The 21873-nt window shown below is 35.6% G+C and overlaps 1 protein-coding gene across 1 annotated transcript; it reads left to right on the forward strand.

Moving 5' to 3' along the window:
- The first annotated feature begins 13299 nt into the window (after positions 1–13299).
- LOC306667097 (SRSF protein kinase 1-like) lies at positions 13300–17924 on the forward strand. The gene is given in 3 exon segments (XM_079149367.1): positions 13300–14329; positions 14703–15347; positions 15350–17924. Coding segments are annotated over 3 exon segments (1989 nt in total). The 5' UTR covers positions 13300–13338; the 3' UTR covers positions 15703–17924.
- The last annotated feature ends 3949 nt before the right edge of the window (positions 17925–21873 follow it).

Consider the following 21873-nt stretch of genomic DNA (forward strand, 5'->3'; position numbering starts at 1 on the left):
ATAAGCTATCAAATGGGGAGTAGGAAGATAATTCAAAGCTGAACGGTGTGTATGTATATGTGTGTGTGTGTATTTTAGAGGTAAGAGAGTGCGAGCACATATGTATGCATGGAGACATGGTTTTTTTGTGAAATTTTATCATCTTGTTTCAAATGATCCTTGATTAAAATTCATCACAAAAATAATATATATTTTAATAGAAATGATAGCAAATTTTAAAAATTAACATTGGGGTATTTTCTTATTTTTCTTTACCAAATTAAAAAATTAGACTTTACATAATTTTGATTCTCCATTTGCATCTTGTCATAAATTCATTTTGCACCCCCATTTTGCCATAAATCGCAATAGCTGTTAGTGTGTGAAGGTTTTTGTATACATATTTGTGTGTGAGAATGTGTACACTTGTGTGTATCCCACTATATTCTTAGTTTTCCCATGCTATTCCATTAGCTCTGTCCCTCTGTTGGTCACACTGTTTTTTTTGCACTCAGGAATGTTAATACATTCCCCAGGTCTTTAGTGAAATTATTTTTGTGTTTGAACATTCTGAATGTCATACCATCATGGCAAAGAGCATCTAGAAGAGGGAGGCTAGACTAAAGAATTTTAGAGGTTAAGTTCCAGGGATTTCACCATTCACCAAGAGCTGCAATTTCCTCAAAACAAGGCTACACTGATTTGACGCATTATTTGTACTGCCTGTCACATACCCAGCTATCTGATTCTAGTACACTTACCCATTTCCTCTCAGTACGTTTCCCATGAGGGAGTGCACACAGCGGTGGTTCACTCATGTTGACTTCCACCTTGGTCAGTTTCTCAAGCAGCATTTTCCTTTTATGCTTTAGGCTAAAAAGCTTGCATCACCATCTTGTCTCCTGCCAGGTAATGCCAGTCAGGAAAGTGTGTGGGAATGTTTGGAGGGAGGCAGTTGTTCAGAGGATAATTTTGAGAATTGCTTGAAGTTAGTAATTTGAAAAAACTAAACTCTAGCGTCTTTTAAGGCTTTAGGGTATTAAAAAGACTACTGCCTTAAAAAAATAAAGCAATGTCTTATCACATGTGAATGCATGTGTTTGAGCGTGTGTACACATTATATTCAATGACATATGGGTACATATACATAACCATGGGGGCTTAGAGTAGAAACTAGAGGGCATATTTGTGTGTTTATGTGTATTTAATAGGCATTAATTAAAAGGGAGATATAAAGCCATTGAAACTTCAAGATCTAAAAAGAAGAAACACCCTTTTTATTTTACATGTCTGTTCATTCTCTAAGCACCTGGAAGAACGTGATTTTTAACAGTCTACCTGCTGATACACAAAAAAAAAAAAATTTTGGGAGCTAATGAATCAGTAGCTAAGAATAAAACTTCTTGTTCTTTTTGGTCCATTCTGTTGAATCTTGCAGGTAACTGATATCACATTTCAGGACACGACTTTCAAAGGTGATGACAGGGAACCTCTGGGTGTCAGAATCGAGGTTGTTTCCTGGATCTCTTAAGTCCAGAAAAGAAGGAAATAAGTGAATTTTGCAACATGAAATCTTCTCATTGAATAACAAGGGTGTATAGAATAGTCTTAAGGAGAAAGTAAACATTTTTAAAATTCTAACCCTTCATAGTCATGCCTCTTTAGGAGGAAGCTCTAGTGACAGGATCAAAGTATCATTTTTCTCCCAAAAGAAAGCAATATAATTCCCAAGGAAAACCAAGTCCAGTCAATCTGAAGGCAGGATTTCACCATATATTGTCCATGAACATGTTTTTAAGAATCAAACCTGTGCCAGGCGTGGTGGCACACACCTGTGATACCAGCAACTTGGGAAGCTGAGGCAGGAGGATTGCCAAGTTCAAGGCCAGTCCTCAGCAATTTAGTGAAGCCCTCAACAATTTAGTAAGACTATGTCTCAAAAATAAAAAAATTAAAAAGGGCTGGGGATGTGGCTTGGTGGTAAAGCACCCCAGGGCTAAATCCCTGGTAGCAAAAACAAACAAAAAAATCTAATGTGTTTTAAAATTCTAAATCCAAAATTGTCTTCAGAGGTGTAAACCATATACAGACAGAGCTTTTGCTCCTTTTTCAGAGCCCATGTTGGTACCCTATAGCAATCCAAGGACCATCCAGTCCACTACCGACATCCACTACCTACAAAGTACAACTCAAAAGCAATTTTATTCTCTATTGAAGTATCTAGAACAATGCTAACAATATTCTGCTCATAACAGAGAAATATTTTTAAAATACTCTTTTCCCATTATTCCTATAATTATCCCAGGAGAAAAGCAATTGCCAAAGTTGGCTCCTATCTCTTTTCTTGCACAGAGGCAATTATTCTGGTTTTCAATTCAGTAACCTTCTGCCCTCCACAGTGCAAATCAGTCATGCTACAATGTACAATGTACTACTTGGAACTAACACACACACACATATACACACATATGCACTTTTCCTCCTGTTATCCAACCCCTGTAAACCAAAACTTGAGAGACATCAGATTGAGTCAGGAGTAATAGCACATGCATGTATTTCTGGCCACATGAGAGGCTGAGGCAGAAAGATTGCAAGTTCAAAGCCAACCTGAGCAACTTTGTAAGACCCTGTCTCAAAAAATGTAAATAAGTAAATAAAGTCTGGGGATGTTGCTCAGTGGTAGAGTATCTCTGGGTTCTACTCCCAGTACCACCCCCCCACACACACACACACAGAGAGAGAGAGAGAGAGAGAGAGAGAGAGAGAGAGAGAGAGAGAGAGAGAGAGAGAGAGAGAGAGAGAGAGAGAAATGGAAGAAAAGAAAGAAAAAGAAATGGGGATTGGTGGGAGATCTAGAAACCTGGATGTTTAAGGTACAGTAGAGGTGAGACTGTATTTTTCTTTCTAAAATGCATGTACTATTTACTTCTTGGGTCTTTTTTTTTTTTTTCTAAAGTAGACCTTAAAATAGAAGACCTTAAACAAAACAATGCATATACAAAAGAAATCATCTCACTAAAATTGCTCAATTTAAAAAAATAGGATTTAATGATAAAGAAGCCAATATTAAATCTATGATAAATGTAGAAATGTGAAGGAGGAAAAATAACTGCAAATTATTGACTTCCCAGGACCCAGAGACGAACATCTTTCTTTATTTCCTAGTTAGGGTGAAAGAAAACAATATTTAAAAAATGAGTATTTATTATTTTGATCCTATGTGGAATTCAAGCAAAGCTATGTGGAAAGGTCACTAAATTCTACCTGTCATCCAAAATAGGAAATGATAAGTGGTCCTGAAGAGCACCCGGCTTCCTGTCCAGTGGGTGCTGCTGTGGAGTCACACACACCCTTCCTGTTGCGCCAGGTGCTAAAGAGTTTGAAGCTGAAAATATCTAAACACTTGGAAATCCTGAAGCAATCCTCTGAGTGGCTATAAAAAGATTGTCTTGGCTTCTGTTAAGGTAGTAGCAGACACTTCCCTTTTATTTTACTTTAGGAAGAAAGGAAGTGTATTAAGTTGGCTACTGACAACCCTGATACCTCAACTTATTTCTTTTTTTAAATGTGCCTAAATTTCCTACTTCTGTCTCTCAGGAATAGTTTTTAGTGGTTTAGTTATTTCTTCCACATTTACCTGAGTGTGAGTAATGTCAACAACAGCATTTCCAGAAAAATTTGACACCTATTTATCTCAGGAGGTGAGAAAAATGGTAAGTCTTGAAGAGGAAGTAGCTGGTGCAGAAAGTTGCCAAGAAGTGATGAAAAGTTCTTTATTGATTTAAAAATAATAATTTCAATTTACATATTGACCATGACAACATAGGTCAAAAGTAACAAATAGGAAGTGAGGGAGATTTTGGTCCCTGGGTTCTTAGAAATCAGAAATTTGGGGTCTTTTTTTCTCCTGCCCATCTCTACATTCCTTATAGAGGGAATATTGTTTTCTCTATATATCATTAAATCTGTTTTTCTTTGAGAAGTTCTAGTGAGGTGATTTCATGTATATATACGTTATAGTTTTTGGAATGAGGATTTCAGCAACATCAGTCATGAGTAGTTCAGCTGTGAACCCAAAGGTGAGACTAAAGCTTCAGAGCAAAGAAATTTAGAAGTCATAAAATACTTTTAACTTTCTTTCTCAGAGGTGAAGAATGGGACATCATTTACTTCAGAAATTACTAAAGTGGGCAATTAACATTTAAGCAGAATATATTATTTCTTGACTATTCTTAAGTTCTCCTTGATTTTATGAAGTGTGCAAAAAGAGTTAGTAAATGTACTAACTGGTACACTATGAACTGACAGCTAACAAGAAAGAGTTTCAGCCATGTTGGATTTTAGGAGAAGAAAACCAAGCAGAATTTGAATCTGTATTTTAAATTCAGGTAGGCACTAAGCTAATAATACATCTGTGACAGTTGCAGGGTATATGTGGTGGTTGATACCAAGAATGTCACACAAGGATATCAATTGGCATAAAAAGAGATAGTGAGTGAGAACACACACTGAAGAAGAGCATCTTCAGAGGACAGATGGAATAAGGAAGCAATGAAGAAGTTTGAAAATAGGGAGCACCAGAGGCAGGTAGGAGAAACTGTGTGAAGCTGCTTCTGTCTGTAGGGAGCTCTTCCTGGATTCTGGCCAACTGCTGAGGCAGTGAGTCCAGATCTTAGCATCTGACCTACTCTACTTTGTGCAGATCATGTTCAATGAAATCCCCTCTGTGAGTTTACTGAGAAGAAAAACAATCCATGTAAATATCACTCTAACCATATGCATAGAATTTAATCCAGGGGACATTTAACTGTAAAACAAGGAGTGATAGTGCTCATAGGGATAATCAGAGTGGCACCAAGCTGTTTTAATTTTTAATTAAAAAAATTTAAAAATACAAATTATATATATTTAAGGTATACAATGTGCTATTATAATCTTCATATACATAGTGAAATGATTATGACAATCAACTTATTAACATATCCATCTTCTCCCAGAGTTGCCTTATGTGAGTAGGAGCTAAGAACTCCTAGGAACTACTCTCTTGGCAAATTTCAGGTATACAATATAGTATCATTAACTACACTCATTAATTATACTGCACATTAGATCCCTAGAACTTACTGAACATACCTGAAACTTTGTACTCTCTGACCAACATCTCCCCCATTCTACTTTCTACCTCTATAAACTTGACTTTCCAGATTTCGCTTACTAGCTATCTTATTAGCCTTTGCTGAGAAGTCTCTGATATGCCTGCATCTCGCTTTGTAGCACAACTAAAATCAGACTTGACTCTGGTATTCTGGTGGTTAGGTGACTTATTACTGCAGAGCTTCTACTTCAGTCACTACAACAGCAACTTCAGTCATTACAACAGCTACTTTTCTGAAGTTGACTTTTATAGTTTCATAGAACCGGAAGGTTACCATTGGAAATGACTCCTAGATGTTTTTCACTGGCAATTCTAAGCAAATGAATCAACAAGCAGGTGTGCAATAAAATCAGCAATGGATAGGAGTTTAAGCAACAGGCAACATTTAAAATGGATTGGTTTGTTTTTAAAACATGTGTATGGCAGAGTAGATGATAGGCAAGTGGTTCTTTAAATAAGAAATAGAGGCATTCAGTGTAAGTCCAATATTTCACTGGTTAGAGAAAGAATCAGCAAAATGTTCTTGGTTTAGTAATATTTCTTAGTAGATTATTTTAGAATAAAGGACAGTCTGCAAAAAACATCCTAAAAGTGTCAGAGATGTCAAGTATCTAGTTGGTATGTGTGTGTGCGCGCACGCGTGTGTGTGTGTGTGTGTGTGTGTGTGTGTGTTTATGCATGCCTGAGTAATACGAGATAACATACAGAAGTGATTCATGGAGTCAGTGGACAATAATTTCAAAATCTGCAGAGTGAGAAAAGGCTTAATGAGTATTTATTTAGGAATTATGATGTCACAGGTGACCTTAACAAGAGTAGATTCTGTAAAATGTTAGGGGCAGAACTTGGTTACAGGAAGGTGAAGAGTAGACAGAGATTTCCTTTTCTAACAATATTGGCAGAGTAAATATCCTGAAAATCTACCCAACTGCACAGCACCTAAAAATAGTAGATAAAAGATAAAAAACATTTTACTGCATGCCCAAGTTGGAAAGACTAGGGGAAACCATGAGAGTCATCAGAGGCCAGGAGTTCTGGGAACCCAGAGAAGTTAGAGAGTTGGAACCCGTGAAGTCATCTGTTAATTTCTGTGATTTGGAACTTCAGTTTTGACTTGAATAAACGCAGGTCTGCCCTGGTGGGACAGTTGGATTCAGATTCTGGGACCCGCAAAGAATTATACCTTGAGTGAAAGCATGAATTAGAAAAAAAAAAAAACATGTTAAATACAAAAAAAAAAAAAAAAAAAAAAAAAAATCTTCCTTGAAGGAAGAAACAAACCAAAATGTCCCTAAGAATTCATAAAATAGAGCACTAGGTTATAGGGTCATAAAACAGCCCTAGGCTACAGGTTCTAGGGTGGGTAATTTTAAGTGTCACTTTGACTATATTAAAGGATACTCATAACTGGCAGAACATCATTTCTGGGTAAGTTTGAGGGCGAGTCCGGACGAGACTGGCATTTGAATCAATTAACTGAAAAGGGAAAATCCACTCTCAGTGCATGGACAGACACTATCCAATTAGCTGAGGACCTTCATAGAACAAAAATGTAGAGGAAAGATGAATTTGCTTTCCTTCTTCTGGATCTGGGATACTGTTTCTGCCCTGGTCATCAGAACTCCAGGGTCTCCAGCTTTTGGACTCTGGGACTTGCACCAACAGCCCACAGGGTTCTCAGACTCATAACCTTGGACTGAGAGTTACACCAACACTTCCCCTGTGCTTTCAGATTGAAGATAATCTATTGTTTGACTTCTCAGCTTCCATATTTTCATGGATCAATTCCCCCACCGAAAATTCCCCCTCATCTCTCTCTCCTGTGGATCTCACTGGAGAACCCTAACAGAGTCCCATATTTCATTGCCTGCAGAGTCTTTAAAAAAGGCTCCAGCAACACCAGATTTGAAGCTTCCTTAAATGCCCATCCAAAACAAATAATAATATGCCCTAAATAAATGAACTGTCAAATCAAGCTTCACAGAATTTCCATGTATAAAGTTCCAACTTAACCCAGAATTAAAAAGTACAAAATAAAAAGGAAAAAAGAAAGAGCAGTAAGTTTTAAAAGAAACAATAAACAAAATCAGCATTGAAAATGTTACATTTGTAATATAAGTTGGTGTTTTAAAATAAGAATTAAAAAACCTGGGGCTGGGGATGTAACTCAGTGGTAGAGTGCTTGCCTAGCATGTTCAAGGCCCTGGGTTCAATCCCTAGCACTCCACAAAAATTAAAAATTTCATTGAAATAGCAACTGTGAATGAGGAAAAAGTGACTATAAAGGTGATTTGGGAGTTCTAGTAAAAAATAAAAAATAAATTGTACACATAAAAATGAAACACATTAATTAAAATTTAAACTCCAAAGGATGTGCTGCTTAACTTAGTAGACACAATTGAAGTGAGAATGAGTAAATTGGAATATAGATCAAAAGCAACTGCCCCCAGAAAGCACAGAAAACAGATGAAATATAAGAGCAGCTAACAGACATAAAAGATAGCCTTAAAATATATGTCCAATTAGAATTCCTTAAAGAAATATCTCCTCAGAGAAATGGTAGGGAGATAATTTTGAATAAAAAAAAAAAAAATGAGAAATTCCAGAATTCCTAATGGCATGAATCTTCAGATTCAGGAAGCAATTCACCAAACTATAGAACACAAATGAAAAAGGTCTTTAGAATTTTCCACAAACAAAAGGAGATTACTTCCAAAGAAACAACAGCTGAATTTTAAAAATTATGCTTGAAGACAGAAAACTATAAGATAATAGCAAACTGATAAAATATTTATAGTTACATACCTAAAATTGTAAATGATATAATATCTTTTTTGGATTAAAAACATTGGATTAAAAATCAAGAAAATTCAAACGGTTCCTCCCCACAGACACTTCTAAGATATATACTTCAGGGAGAAGGGAAAGGATTTTAGAAAAATTAGTGAATTCAAGAAGAAAGAGTTTTGATTTGCATTTCTCTTATTACTAGAGATGTTGAACATTTTTTCATATATCTGTTGATTGCTTGTACATCTTCTTCTGTGAAGTGTCTGTTCATTTCCTTAGCCCACTGGTTGATTGGATTATTTGTATTCTCAAAAAACTAAAGGACGAATAATCTCGCTGATAAGCGGATGAGGATATATAATGGGGGGTGGGAGGGGTTAGCTTTAGGGTTAGGTTTAGGATTAGGGTTAAGGAGGGTGGTAAGAATGGAGGAAGGAAGGACTGTATAGAGGGAAAAGAGGGGTGGGGGTTAGGGGGGAAGGGAAAAAAATAACAGAATGAATCAAACAACATTACCCTATGTAAATTTATGATTACACAAATGGTATGCCTTGACTCCATGTACAAATAGAGAAACAACATGTATCCCATTTGTTTACAATAAAAAAAAAGAAGAGTGAGCAAATAGAGTGATAAATGTGAGTAAAGCTAAATAATCATTAATTCTATGAAACAATAAAGTCTAATTTGGCACATTTTTTTGTTGCTCTGTAACAAATTACCACAACTTACTTAAAATAACACAGATGTACCATTTCCAAGTTTCCATGGGTTGTGGGTCTGGACACAGGTTAATTGGGGCTTTTAGTCTGGGTCTTTTTGGATTTGCAGTCATAGTATAAACAGACTGTATTCTTATTTGAGGTGCACTAAGAATCCACTTCCGAGATCATTCAGGTTGTTAGCAAAGTTAATTTCCTTGAAGCTCTAATGTGAGGGCCCAGATCTCAGCTGTAGTCTGTCCTTGGTTCTTTGGGAACCAAGGATACTCCATTCTATAGATCCTCTCACAATATGACAGCTCCTATAGGCCAGCAAGGAGTCTCACTCTAGTTTGTATAACATAAATAAATTACTGGAATAACATCTTAGCACCTTTACCATTTAAGGTAACCTCATCATGGAAGTGACATCCTATTAACTCTGTTGGTTAAGAGCAAGGTTCAGGTTTCACTCACACTTAAGTGGAGAAAATTGTGCAAGGGCATGACTCATGGATCACTTTAGTGTGTTCACCACAGAGAAGTTGAAAAAACAAAAATAAGAATTAAAACAGCAAATAATATCCTGAAGTATATTAGGTCACCCTCAGAGGTAGAAACTGCTCAGGTCCTTGTAGGAAGTACAGATGTACAGATACAAATTAATTATAAACCATATCAGGCATGAGTAGAAAGTACAAAGGATTATAGAAATAAATCAAAACCTATCAGGAATCTAAAGTGCCAAAAAAAAAAAAGCACATTAAGAACAGTTTTGGAAAAATGACTATATTATTTTCAGACAAAATAAACATTAAGGTAAGAAATCAACAGTTAGAAAAATAATAGAAACTACATGAACACATGAAAATTGAACAGTTCTCTTTTAAATGAAGAATGAATTATAGAGGAAATTCTTAGAAACAAATGAGAACAGAGATACAACATATCAAAATCTCTAAAACAGTATGAAGGCAATTCTAAAAGGAAATTTATACATTAAAAAAAATACCTACATTAAAAAAATAAGTTATGCTCCATCAAAATGCCTTAGAAAAGGAAGACCAAACCAAATCCAAAATCAATGAAAGATAGGAAATAATTAAGATTGGAGTCAAAATTAATGAAATTGAGAATAAAAAAAGATACACAGGATCACTGGAACAAAGAGTTGGCTCTTCACAATGATAAGTAAGATTGATAAACACTTAACCAAAACAAACATGAGTGAAGACACAAACAGGATTAGATATGAAAAGGAAGATCTCACTACAGATACTTCTGAAATTCATTCTGAAGATCATTAGAGACTATTTTGAAAATTTATACACCAATAAACTGGAAAACCTATTAGACATTGACAAATTTTAGAGGCTATAACCAAACTGAACTCGGAAGATAAAGAAAACCTAAACAGACCAATATCAAGTAATGAAATTAAAATAGCAATTAAGTCTTTCAACAAAGAAAAGCCCAGAACCAGATGGATTCTCAGTTGAGTTCTACCAGACATTTAAAAAATTATTCCCTGAAACTGAAAAGGAGAGATGACTCTCAAATACATTCTATGAATCCAATATAACCCTGATACCAAAACTAGACAAAGACACATCAAGAAAAGAAACCACAGACTGACCAATATTCCTGATAAACATAGATGCAAAAATCCTTTATAAAATATTAGAAAGCTGCATTTAAAAATACACCAAGAAGATAATACACCATAATAATTGGGTTTCATTCCAGGGATGCAAGATTGGTTCAACATACGAAATCAATAAATGTAATTCACTACATAAACATAATTAAGGATAAGAATCATATGATCATCTCATAGATGCAGAGAAGGCCTTATACAATCCAGCACCCATTTATGTTAAAAACACTGGAGAAATTAGGGAAAGAAGGAACTTACCATAACATTGTAAAGGCTATATATGACAGATCCATAACCAATATCATATTGAATGGAGAAAACAGAAAGCATTTTCTCTAAAATCAGAAACAAGACAAGGATATCAACTGTCACCACTTACATTCAATATAGTTCTTGAAATTCTAGCCAGAGCAATCAGGTAAGAGGAGAAAGTTAAAGGGATACAAATAGGAAAAGAAGAAGTCAAATTCTCTCTCTTTCCTTATGACATGATCTTATATCTAGACAATCCAAAAGAACTTCACCAGAAGACTTCTGAGATGGTAAATGAATTCAGCAAAGTAGCAGGACACAAGATCAACATTCATAAATCAATAGCTTTCCTATACTCCAACAATGATTCTACTGAGGAAGAAGTCAGAAAAATCATTCCTTTCACAATAATCTCAAAAAATAAAAATAAAAAGATACTTGAGAATTAATCCAACCAAAGAGGTAAAAATCTTTACAATGAAATTTATAGAATACTGAAGAAATAGATTGAAAACTGTAGAAGATGGAAAGACCTCCCATGTTCTTAAATAGGTAGAATTAATATTGTCAAAATGACCATACTACCAAAAGCATTATACAGATTCAGTGTACTCAATCCCCATCAAAATACCAATGACATTCTTCACAGAATTAGAAAAAAATTTCTAAAATTCATTTGGAAGAATAAAGAGATTTGGAGTAGCCAGAGCAAACCTGAGCAACAAGAGCCACATAGGTGGCATTACTATATCTGATCTCATTATCTCAAATTATACTACATAGATATAGTAACAAAAAACAGCCTGATATTGGCATCAAAATAAACATGGAGACAAATGGAATAGAATAGAAGACACAGAGACAAACCCACATACTTACCCCATCTGATACTTGAAAAAGATGCCAAAAACATGTTGGAGAAAAGAGCCATTTAAACAAATGGTGGTGGGAAAAATGGATCTCCATATGTAGAACTATGAAACTAAGTTCCAATCTCTCGCCCTGCACAAAAGTCAAATCCAAATGGGTCAAAGATGTAGGAGTTAGACCAGACACTTTGAAACTGCTAGAAGAAAACATAGAGTCAACCCTCCATCATATAGGTGCAGGTGCCAATTTCCTGAACAGGACCCCTAAGCTGAAGAAATAAAGCCAAGAATCAATAGCAATGTAGCCTCTTCAATATTCATAGCAGCACAATTCACAACAGTCAAATTATGGATTCTGCCCAGGTACCTGTCAAGAGATAAATGAATTAAGAAAATGTGGTATGTATCGATAATGGAGTTTTACTAAGCCATAAAGAAAAAATGAATTATGGCATTTGCTGATTAATAAATGGAAATGAAGAACATCATGTGAAATGGAATAAGCCAGACTCACAAAATTGAGGGGTGAATATTTTTTTCTCATATGTGGAAGCTAAAACAAAATAAGAGAAAGAAGCAGGGGATCAGATATTATAAATATATAGGGGAGGTCAGTGGAGTAGAAGATCGAGAGAGAAGGAGGAGTGATAGTAAAGAAGAGGAATTGTGGAAATAATTTAACAAAATCATTTTATGTGTATATACATATATACCACAGGAAATTTCACCTTTATGTATGTGTGGAAAGCACCAATAGAGGATGGATAATTTGGTGAGTAAGTGGGGAGAAACAGGAGCTGAAATAGAGTGGGTCAGATTCCATGCATGTATGATTTTCATTGGAGTGAACCCAGCTACTATGTGTAACTATAATGCTCTAATAAAAATCAAAAAAGAAAAAATACACATTGTGAAAATTTGGAAAAAATGTGAAAAAATGACTATATTATCAGATAAAATAAACATTAAGGTAAGAATCATTATTTGAGTTTGAGATCCACTACCTAATTAAAAGTAGTTATAAAATACTATGGATGTAGTTTCATATTTCAAAATCATACATAACAAAAAAATAGATTCCCAAATTATAGTGAGTACATTTGAGACAGATTGGCAATTGATAGATACAATGGAAAAAAATCAGTAAAATATAAAAGACTTTAAGAACATACATAACATACTGGAACCAATCATGGTATGTAGAATAAAGAAGAAAACAATTAGGCAATAACATTAGTTTCAAGTACACTTGACAAACATGAAAGATTTGATAAGATATGGATCACAATCTCTGATCACAAAAAGTGAAGTTTGAAACCAGTAATAAAAAGATTATGTTTAGAAATTTGAAAACATACTTCTAAATAATATATATATATTAAAGTAGAAATAGAAATATTAGAAAACCTTAGAACTAAAGAATTATGACAAATTCTACATACTAAAACATGTAAAATACAGATAAAATAATTCATGGATATATTTCACCTTTCAAAAAAGCTGAACATTAATATATTAAGCTTCTAACTCAATTTAGGAATTTAACACTCCCATAGAAAAGATAAAGAACGATTGAAAACTAATAAAATGGAAAGTAAAGATATGATAAGGAGAATCGACAAGACCAGATCTGTGTTTTGAAACAACAAATGTAATTCCTGAGGTCTGTGAAAAGATTGATCAAGGAAAAAAAAAAAAAAGGAAGAAAAAAAAAAGAAAGATACAAATGCTATTGGCAAAGTAAAAGGAAACTACAAGAAGCAGAGATTAGAAAAATTGCAGTGTTATGGACAAGTTTGGATTATAATAACAACTTGGATAAAGTGGTTATGTTTTTTAGAAAATTACATTTTACAAAAATTGATGAAAGAACTAGAAAATCTGTGTGAGGCCGCCACTCCAGTGCGCAGGCGCCTGGCGGTTACCGGTCTCGCCATGGAGTGGAAAGTGCTTGCGCTCCAGGCCCGAAAGAAAAGGACCAAGGCCAAGAAGGACAAAGCCCAAAGGAAATCTGAAACTCAACACCGAGGCTCAGCTCCCCATTCTGAGAGTGATATACCAGAGCAGGAAGAGGAGATTTTAGGATCTGATGATGATGAGCAGGAAGACCCTAATGATTATTGTAAAGGAGGTTATCATCTTGTGAAAATTGGAGATCTGTTCAATGGGAGATATCATGTGATCCGAAAATTGGGCTGGGGACATTTCTCAACAGTATGGTTATCATGGGATATTCAAGGGAAGAAGTTTGTGGCAATGAAAGTAGTTAAAAGTGCTGAACATTATACTGAAACAGCTCTAGATGAAATCCGGTTGCTGAAATCAGTTCGCAATTCAGATCCTAACGATCCAAATAGAGAAATGGTTGTTCAACTATTGGATGACTTTAAAATATCAGGAGTTAATGGAACGCATATCTGCATGGTGTTTGAAGTTTTGGGGCATCATCTGCTCAAGTGGATCATCAAGTCCAATTATCAGGGGCTTCCACTGCCTTGTGTCAAAAAAATCATTCAGCAAGTGTTACAGGGTCTGGATTATTTACATACCAAGTGCCGTATCATCCACACTGACATTAAACCAGAAAACATCTTGTTGTCAGTGAATGAGCAGTACATTCGGAGGCTGGCTGCAGAAGCAACAGAATGGCAGCGATCTGGAGCTCCTCCACCTTCAGGATCTGCAGTCAGTACTGCTCCCCAACCCAAACCAGCTGACAAAATGTCAAAGAATAAGAAGAAGAAATTGAAGAAGAAGCAGAAGCGCCAGGCAGAATTACTAGAGAAGCGAATGCAGGAAATTGAGGAAATGGAGAAAGAGTCGGGCCCTGGGCAAAAAAGACCTAACAAGCAAGAAGATTCAGAGAGTCCTGTTGAAAGACCCTTGAAAGAGAACCCATCTAATAAAATGACCCAAGAAAAACTTGGTATAAATAGAGCATCACAAAAATTATTTTATGGCACACTTTAGCATTGATTTATCATTGTTATATAATATAGTGGTTTCATACATACAGTACATCTCTGGGGGTGTCCTTATAAGAATTCAGATCTTTTCATAAATGTTAGGCAGGTGATATTCAAATGTAATTTCTAATATGTCTCAGGAAGTAGAACATAGGCTTTATTTAGCCATTGGGTAAGGATAAGATCTTTGTCCTTCCATAAGTAGGTTTTAGATAGTTAGTCATGTTTTTATGTCACTCAGTGTAAGTTCTGGAAATGTTTTAATCTTGTGAGAAATTATTCTTTCACTCACATACATACACATACATCCTGTTTTGTTTGTTTGTTCCTTAGAAGAGTCAAGTTCCATTGGCCAGGATCAGACACTTATGGAACCTGGTGTAGAGGGTGGTGCAGCAGAAATTAATTGCAATGGAGTAATTGAAATCATAAATTATACTGAGAACAGTAATAAAGAAACATTGAGGCTTAAAGAGGATCTACATAATGCTAATGACTGTGGTGTCCAAAATTTGAAGCAGGAACCTAATCTCCTAAGCTCCCAAAATGGTGACAGCAGCACATCTCAAGAAACAGACTCTTGTACACCTATAACTTCTGAGGTGTCAGATACCATGGTGTGCCAGTCTTCCTCACCTGTAAACCAGTCATACAGTGAACAGGACATCAGCCAACTTCAAGAAAGCATTCGGGCAGAGATACCTTGTGAAGATGAGCAAGAACAGGAACATAATGGACCACTGGACAACAAAGGAAAATCCACTGCTGGAAATTTTCTTGTTAATCCCCTTGAGCCAAAAAATGCAGAAAAACTCAAAGTGAAGATAGCTGATCTTGGAAATGCCTGTTGGGTGCACAAACATTTTACTGAAGATATTCAAACAAGGCAATATCGCTCCCTGGAAGTTCTAATAGGATCTGGCTATAATACTCCTGCTGATATTTGGAGCACGGCATGCATGACCATATTGCGCACATTATAGAGCTGATAGGCAGAATTCCAAGACGCTTTGCCCTCAGTGGGAAATATTCACAGGACTTCTTCAATCGCAGAGATCACATTGCATTGATCATAGAACTTCTGGGGAAGGTGCCTCGCAAGCTCATTGTGGCAGGAAAATATTCCAAGGAATTTTTCACCAAAAAAGGTGACCTGAAACACATCACGAAGCTGAAACCCTGGGGCCTTTTTGAAGTTCTAGTGGAGAAGTATGAGTGGTCTCAGGAAGAGGCAGCTGGCTTCACAGATTTCTTACTACCCATGTTGGAGCTCATCCCTGAGAAGAGAGCCACTGCTGCCGAGTGTCTCCGGCATCCTTGGCTCAACTCCTAAGTCCCGCCCAGCATTGCAGCAGAGATCACCATACTGACCCCTCCACCCCTTCCAAGCATTTCCCTCTTCTCTTTTCAGGGTGAAGCTCTTTCTTCAAGAGTTTCTAGATATTTCTTCTGCCTTTTTTTCTTTCTTTCTTTTTTCTTTTTTTTTTTTAAATCCAACATGTTCATTTGGGTTTGCTTACTTGACCCTGTGGAGAGCCCCACAGCCATTGGCATCCTAGGTGAATTTGGCCTTGGTAGGGCTCTGCCAAAGACTAATGGACTAAAAATGTGAAACAGCCTCTTGGCGTATATACCCTTGCCTTTTCATTAGAACATCCTTCAAATTATAATCACCCTTTTTAAAAAGAGCCTTGAAGATATATGAGCCCATCTTTTTATTCATTGACTCTACGAGTCAGATTTTCTAGTTCATATCCTATTGCCAGCATAAGGATGAAGAGGGAAAGGGTGTTCATTCTGTGTTACAGCAGAGACATTAAACTTGCTGTATCCAGGCTGCATCATCTTCCTGGATTGTTTCTCTTGTTTTCTATGTTATTTTTCCTTCGACTTTTAATCTACTACCTTTTTAAATGAGCTGTATAAACACCAAATCTGGGTACCATATTATCACGATTCAAAGCACTGTCATATTCCTTTCATCCTTTAATAACTCCAAGATCCTCAAATCTTCGGTCTGATTTTTAATGTAAACAGAAATGGAACCATTGAGTAATAATTTCTTGAGAACCTCAGGTGTTCTGCAAATAGTCCTTTCCTATGTGTCTTCTATTACCCTAAGAGCAAAATTACTTTGGCAGTTAACATTTTTGAGTTTTGGGTTTTTTGGGTTTTTTTTTTGTTTTGTTTTTTTAATTCCTGTCTGGCACTTGGTTGAGTTTATTGCCCTATGTCCAATGGATCAGGGTGACTCTAGAAAAAAAGATCTGAGTTTCAGAGCTTTCTCATCTAAAGAAAAAATGTGTAGAGTTCTGATTCTTTACCAAATAATTCTCTGCTTTAATTTATAGCTTTTTCTTTACCTTGCCCAAAGTTCTGGCTTTGAGCAGTTACCCTGTGTCTTTGCTGTTCTTATTTCTCAGAGGCTTGGGGTCTCTAATGAAACCCTGGAGAAAAGAACCAAGGGGAAGGGTGGGATGGCACTTTTTCATTGACTTTTTTCCCCCTTGTTGTTTTTTTAAGATTAGCCATTCTCTGCTGCTATTTCCTTGCATAATGTAAGTTTTTAACTGCAATTTTGAGATGATTGAAATGTACTTGAGGCTTTTCTTTTTTTCCTCCTTAATTTGAAAAGGCTTTATGAATTTTATTTTAGGATTGGCCTCTCCTAGACTTGCCCTAAACATCACATATTCCTTGGGTAATATGAGCAACAAAAGAGGGAGGATTGGGGTCAAGCCAGTTATTCAGTATGGACCAAGTAGGCCTTGAGGATTACAGCTTTCTCCAGAAGTGGCTTTAGAACTCCAATTTGCAGAAAGTCAAGGAGATGCAATGCAATTCTCTACTAGCAAGCAAACTATGAAAATGTCGGACATCAGCCCTTTTGTATGGAAGAATGTTTCAGTCATTTACCCACCAACGATAACAAAGGAAAAAGTGTCATTATGCAATCCATTTAACTCATAACCATATTGCTCTGAGGAACTATCCAGCTACTCATTGGATCCTTGATTGGTTACTCTTGAAATCAGACGTGTTCCTGTAGAAAGAATTTTAAAGTCATGTTATCTATGCACATATCAAGAATAAAGAGAACTCCTATCAAACAACGGCAGGGAAATCCTTAAGCAGTTTAATCCACTTTGGGTTTTTAACTATATTTACATCTAAAGCAATAGCAGACTTATCTGATAATCTCCTCGTTGTAAAATCAATTGTGGAATCACAGGAATTCTGGTGATATTAAAGTGAAATAACCAAAACATAAGCAAACAGAAGGCCCCTTTTTAACAATTGACAGGAAATTTTAATAGAGAAAACGTGTAACTTCATTTTGGAAATATTTTCCCAGCAAATAAGGGCTTTTTCTCCCTACCACTTAAAGAGCCAGATGAATTAGAAGATCTGGAAAGTGGCAGCTGTAGAACTTGATCTTCTAAGTACTTCACAAACTTTTATTGAGCTTAATCATAATACTGTCAAATTACCATGATCCCAGTAAAGGATTTCTATTTGCTGTTAAAAATAAAGCCCTGATACATTTTTATTCTTTCTACTGAGTGCATTGTCTGTTTTCTTAATAAATGCAGTAAAATAAACACATTATTTAATAACCAAAAAAAAAAAAAAAAGAAAATCTGTGTGATTCTCTAAGCTATTGAAGAAATTAGATCATTATTTTCTCAAGTCTGCAATTTCACAACAATAAATGCTAAACACAAATTGGGAGAAATAACTCCAATTACCATAAAATTCCGAAGAATTAAAAATGACACATTCCTCTTTGTTTTATGAAGCCATTACTATCATATTGATTCTGAAACTCTACTCTGTATCACATACAACCACAAGAATAGGATCCTAATTAGAATAAGTTATACTCCACGTAGGTATTATATGCCAAAATACATTCTACTGTCACGTAAGTCTAAAAAGAAAAAACAAAATAAAAAAATTTTTAAAAACACAATATACTCCTGCCATCCCATCCATTTACAACTTCCTTTGTAAAAAAAAAAAGCTCAATATGAGATAAGAAGTTAAATCCAGCAATATATTTAACACACACACACACACAAATTATTAAGTTGACTTTATCTGAGAAATGGAAGGCTTGTTAGTGTTTTCAAAAACTGTTAAATTAACAAAACAATGGTTAAAATCCATTAAATTATCTCTTTTTTTTATATGAAAGTCAATATTCATTCACATGAAACTTCACAACGTTGGAATGAAGGAAATTTCCTTAACAGGAGAGAGTATCAATAAAAATCTCACCGCAAACATTCATTGGTGAGATGGTAAAGTCATAGTCTCTAAAGAGAGGAATAAAAGAAGAATTCCTACTATTACCATGCATATTCAACATTGAACTGAGGATACAGAAATCACATGAAAATAAGAAGAAATAATAAAATTTAAAAGGCCAAGAAAAACATATGCAAAATTATCATTACTTACAGAAATGGTGATTGTCTTCATAAAATTCCCAAAGAAAGATACAAATTATCCAAATTAATAAAAGAGCTAAGTGACTATATAAGAGCAATACATGAAAGTTAATTAACAGAAAATGCAATTTGTAGGAACAAAAATAGATAATTAGCCATCAGTTTCACAAGAGATGGACAATTATTTTATGGAAGAAACTTACACATTTTGAAATACATTTTGGAAGATAGAGTTATTCATGAATAAAAAGATTCAATATCTTAAATAAGCCAGTTATCCCCTGATTGATATGTTGAGGCAATGAAATTTCCTCCAAAATCCAAATTGACTTTTTCTGATTTGAAGACTGAGTTGAAGATTTCAAGAGTCAAGAAATAACAAGTGTAGTGATTTGGCCTAACTTAAGACTTAAGCCTACTTTGTACATAAATAGACAAATATGCCAGTGGAAGTGAAGCTAGAGCCCAGAGTTCTACCAAAGCTCACCAGGAAAAATGTGATTATGACAGATACAGCACAGCAGATCTGTGAGCAAAAGATTCAGTAGGTCTCATCTGGATATTTGCATCCTGTATTTTTTTTAAATGAAAATGGATTCCTACTTCATATCTCACACAAAAATCTGTTCTAAAGAAAGAATTCACATATATGTCAAAATTTAGAAATTTTTTATTTTATTTGTTCTTTTCAAATATGTCTTTATGACCATGGAGTAGAAAAGGATTTAAGAAGAAAATAATAAAATCAGTTGGCAAACTTGACTTCATTATGACCTTATATTCATCAAATGCACCATAAGAATTGAGGGGAGACATACACATCATCAGTGAAAATGTTACCAAAGATTGAGGGTTAACCTCTGAGCATGTAATTTCTTTCTTGGTCTGTGGGTGTAATTATTATTATTATTATTATTATTATTATTATTATTAATTTTTTTGCAGTACTGGGGATTGAACCCAGGGGGCACTCTACCACAAAGCTACCTCTATCTTCAAAATTATTTCTTGAGACTGGGTCTTGCTCTATTGCCCCAGCTGTCTTCAAACTTGTGGTCTTCCTGCCCCAGCCTCTCTACTCACCGGAATTGCAGGTGTGAGCCACCACACCCAGCTGGCTCTTAGGTATAATTTGTCTAAGATTAGCAAATTATCCTGGCACAGACACAGATGCATATAAACAGGCAGAGTCAGCCTTTAGGGTAGGTTTGTTATAAGGCAAGGCAAAGTGAGATACACCTTGCAGTGGAGACACATCAGGTAGGGACTGAAAGCACCAAAATGACTAAGTTTTTTTTTTAATTTTTTTAAAAATAGGGGCTTTAGAACTTGCAGTGGCAGGAAACCTCAGGTACATTTTTTGGACTCACACTTTGTGTAGTTGTAGCTCAATTAGGGGAAGTCATACACATGTACACGTGTGAAAATTGAGGGCATGTACTTGCATACTTGGGTCATGGTGCCCTTTCTGACCTAGATCCATCAGGCAGAAGGGCATGAAACAAGTCAACTGACCCTCAGGCATTTGCAGGCTCAGGACTGACCTTTGGAACATGATGTTTGCTGGTTAATCTATGGAAGATAAACTAGGCACGCACACCTGTAATCCCAGTCACTTGGGAATTTGAGGCTGAAGGATTGTAAGGTTGAGGCCAACCTCAGCAATTTAGCAAGGCCCTAAGCAACTTATCAAGACCCTCAAAAAATAAAAAGAACTGGGTATGTGTCTCAGTGGTTAAGTGCCCCTGGGTTAAATCCCCAGGACCAAAAAAATAAAAAAAATTTTAAAATATGTATGTGTATATAGAGAGAGGTAGAAGACAATGCTGTAGACATTTTTCTGGATTATAGCACTTCTTTATCATTGCTCCCCTCTTAACCTACTTTTCCTTTTCCCAGTCCTGTCATCTCTAGCTAACAACCTATGCCAACTGACACATTTGCCATGTGTATCACTGAGAAACAGTACCCATATCTCATAAACAACTCTTACTACAGAATTTTAAGTAGAAAAATGGGTACAAACGTAAATAAAAGAGGAAACACAATGATCAAATAAAATATGAAAAGATACTAAAACAAAAATTAAAAACATGATGAAATGTAATTTTCATCTCCCAGTTTTGCCCCCATTTTCAAAAGATAAAAATGCTGTGCATTTTTAACAATGTGAAACAATGGGAACATCTATTACAGGGCTATAGGTAAGAATAATGATTTTGGAAAACAATTTGACATGATGTAGTAAATATGAGATGCTGTATGTTGAAATTTTAAATTTCACTTCTTTCCCATTCGAGAGAGAAATTTGCACATAAGCATAAAGAGACATATACACAAATGTTTGCAGTGGCATTGTTTGTACCATTTAAACTGTATTAAATTGCTGAAATTGAATACTTTTATTCTGCAAAACTAATTTCACATGTTTCCATGTTAAAAAAGCAAAAACTGGGGGGAACAGTTCATTTGTGATATATGCCAATGATATAAAACACTATGAATTACAGCTGCTCTGTTTATCAACACAGATGAATCTCACAAAGCTAAAACAACAAAACGAGTCATAAAAGAATACTAACACTGTGATGAAATTCATATACTAACAGAATATGTCAAACTAAACCATATATTCTTTAGCTGTGTATAAATTAGAAAGAAACAAATGAAAGCCAAACAAAAATTCATCACCACCTATATAGGGAAGGAGATTGGGTTGGGAAGGGGGACGCAAATTTATTTTAAAGGCATTGGTAATATTTTATTTCTTAAACTGAGAAGCTGCATGTGGGGTGCGGGCTCAGACCCAGGAAGCAGGGATCCCAGCAGATGGAAGAAGATGCCACACACAATTCAGATGGTAGACATGCTTTGTTCAGGGGTGGTGATCACAGCGTTTAGACAGCCCCCAGCTCCAGCGTCAGCCCCAGCCATTTCCATGTAGCCCCCAAGTCATTTCCTTAGGCCCTTTTTCTATGCAGGCTAGACAAAGAAGGCACACTGCCAACAGGTTACATATGCATGCTTACAAGCAAATGTTTATGATCTTG

The sequence above is a fragment of the Sciurus vulgaris genome, assembly GCF_902686455.1.
Source record: "Sciurus vulgaris genome assembly, chromosome: 8".
Lineage (NCBI taxonomy): Eukaryota > Metazoa > Chordata > Mammalia > Rodentia > Sciuridae > Sciurus > Sciurus vulgaris.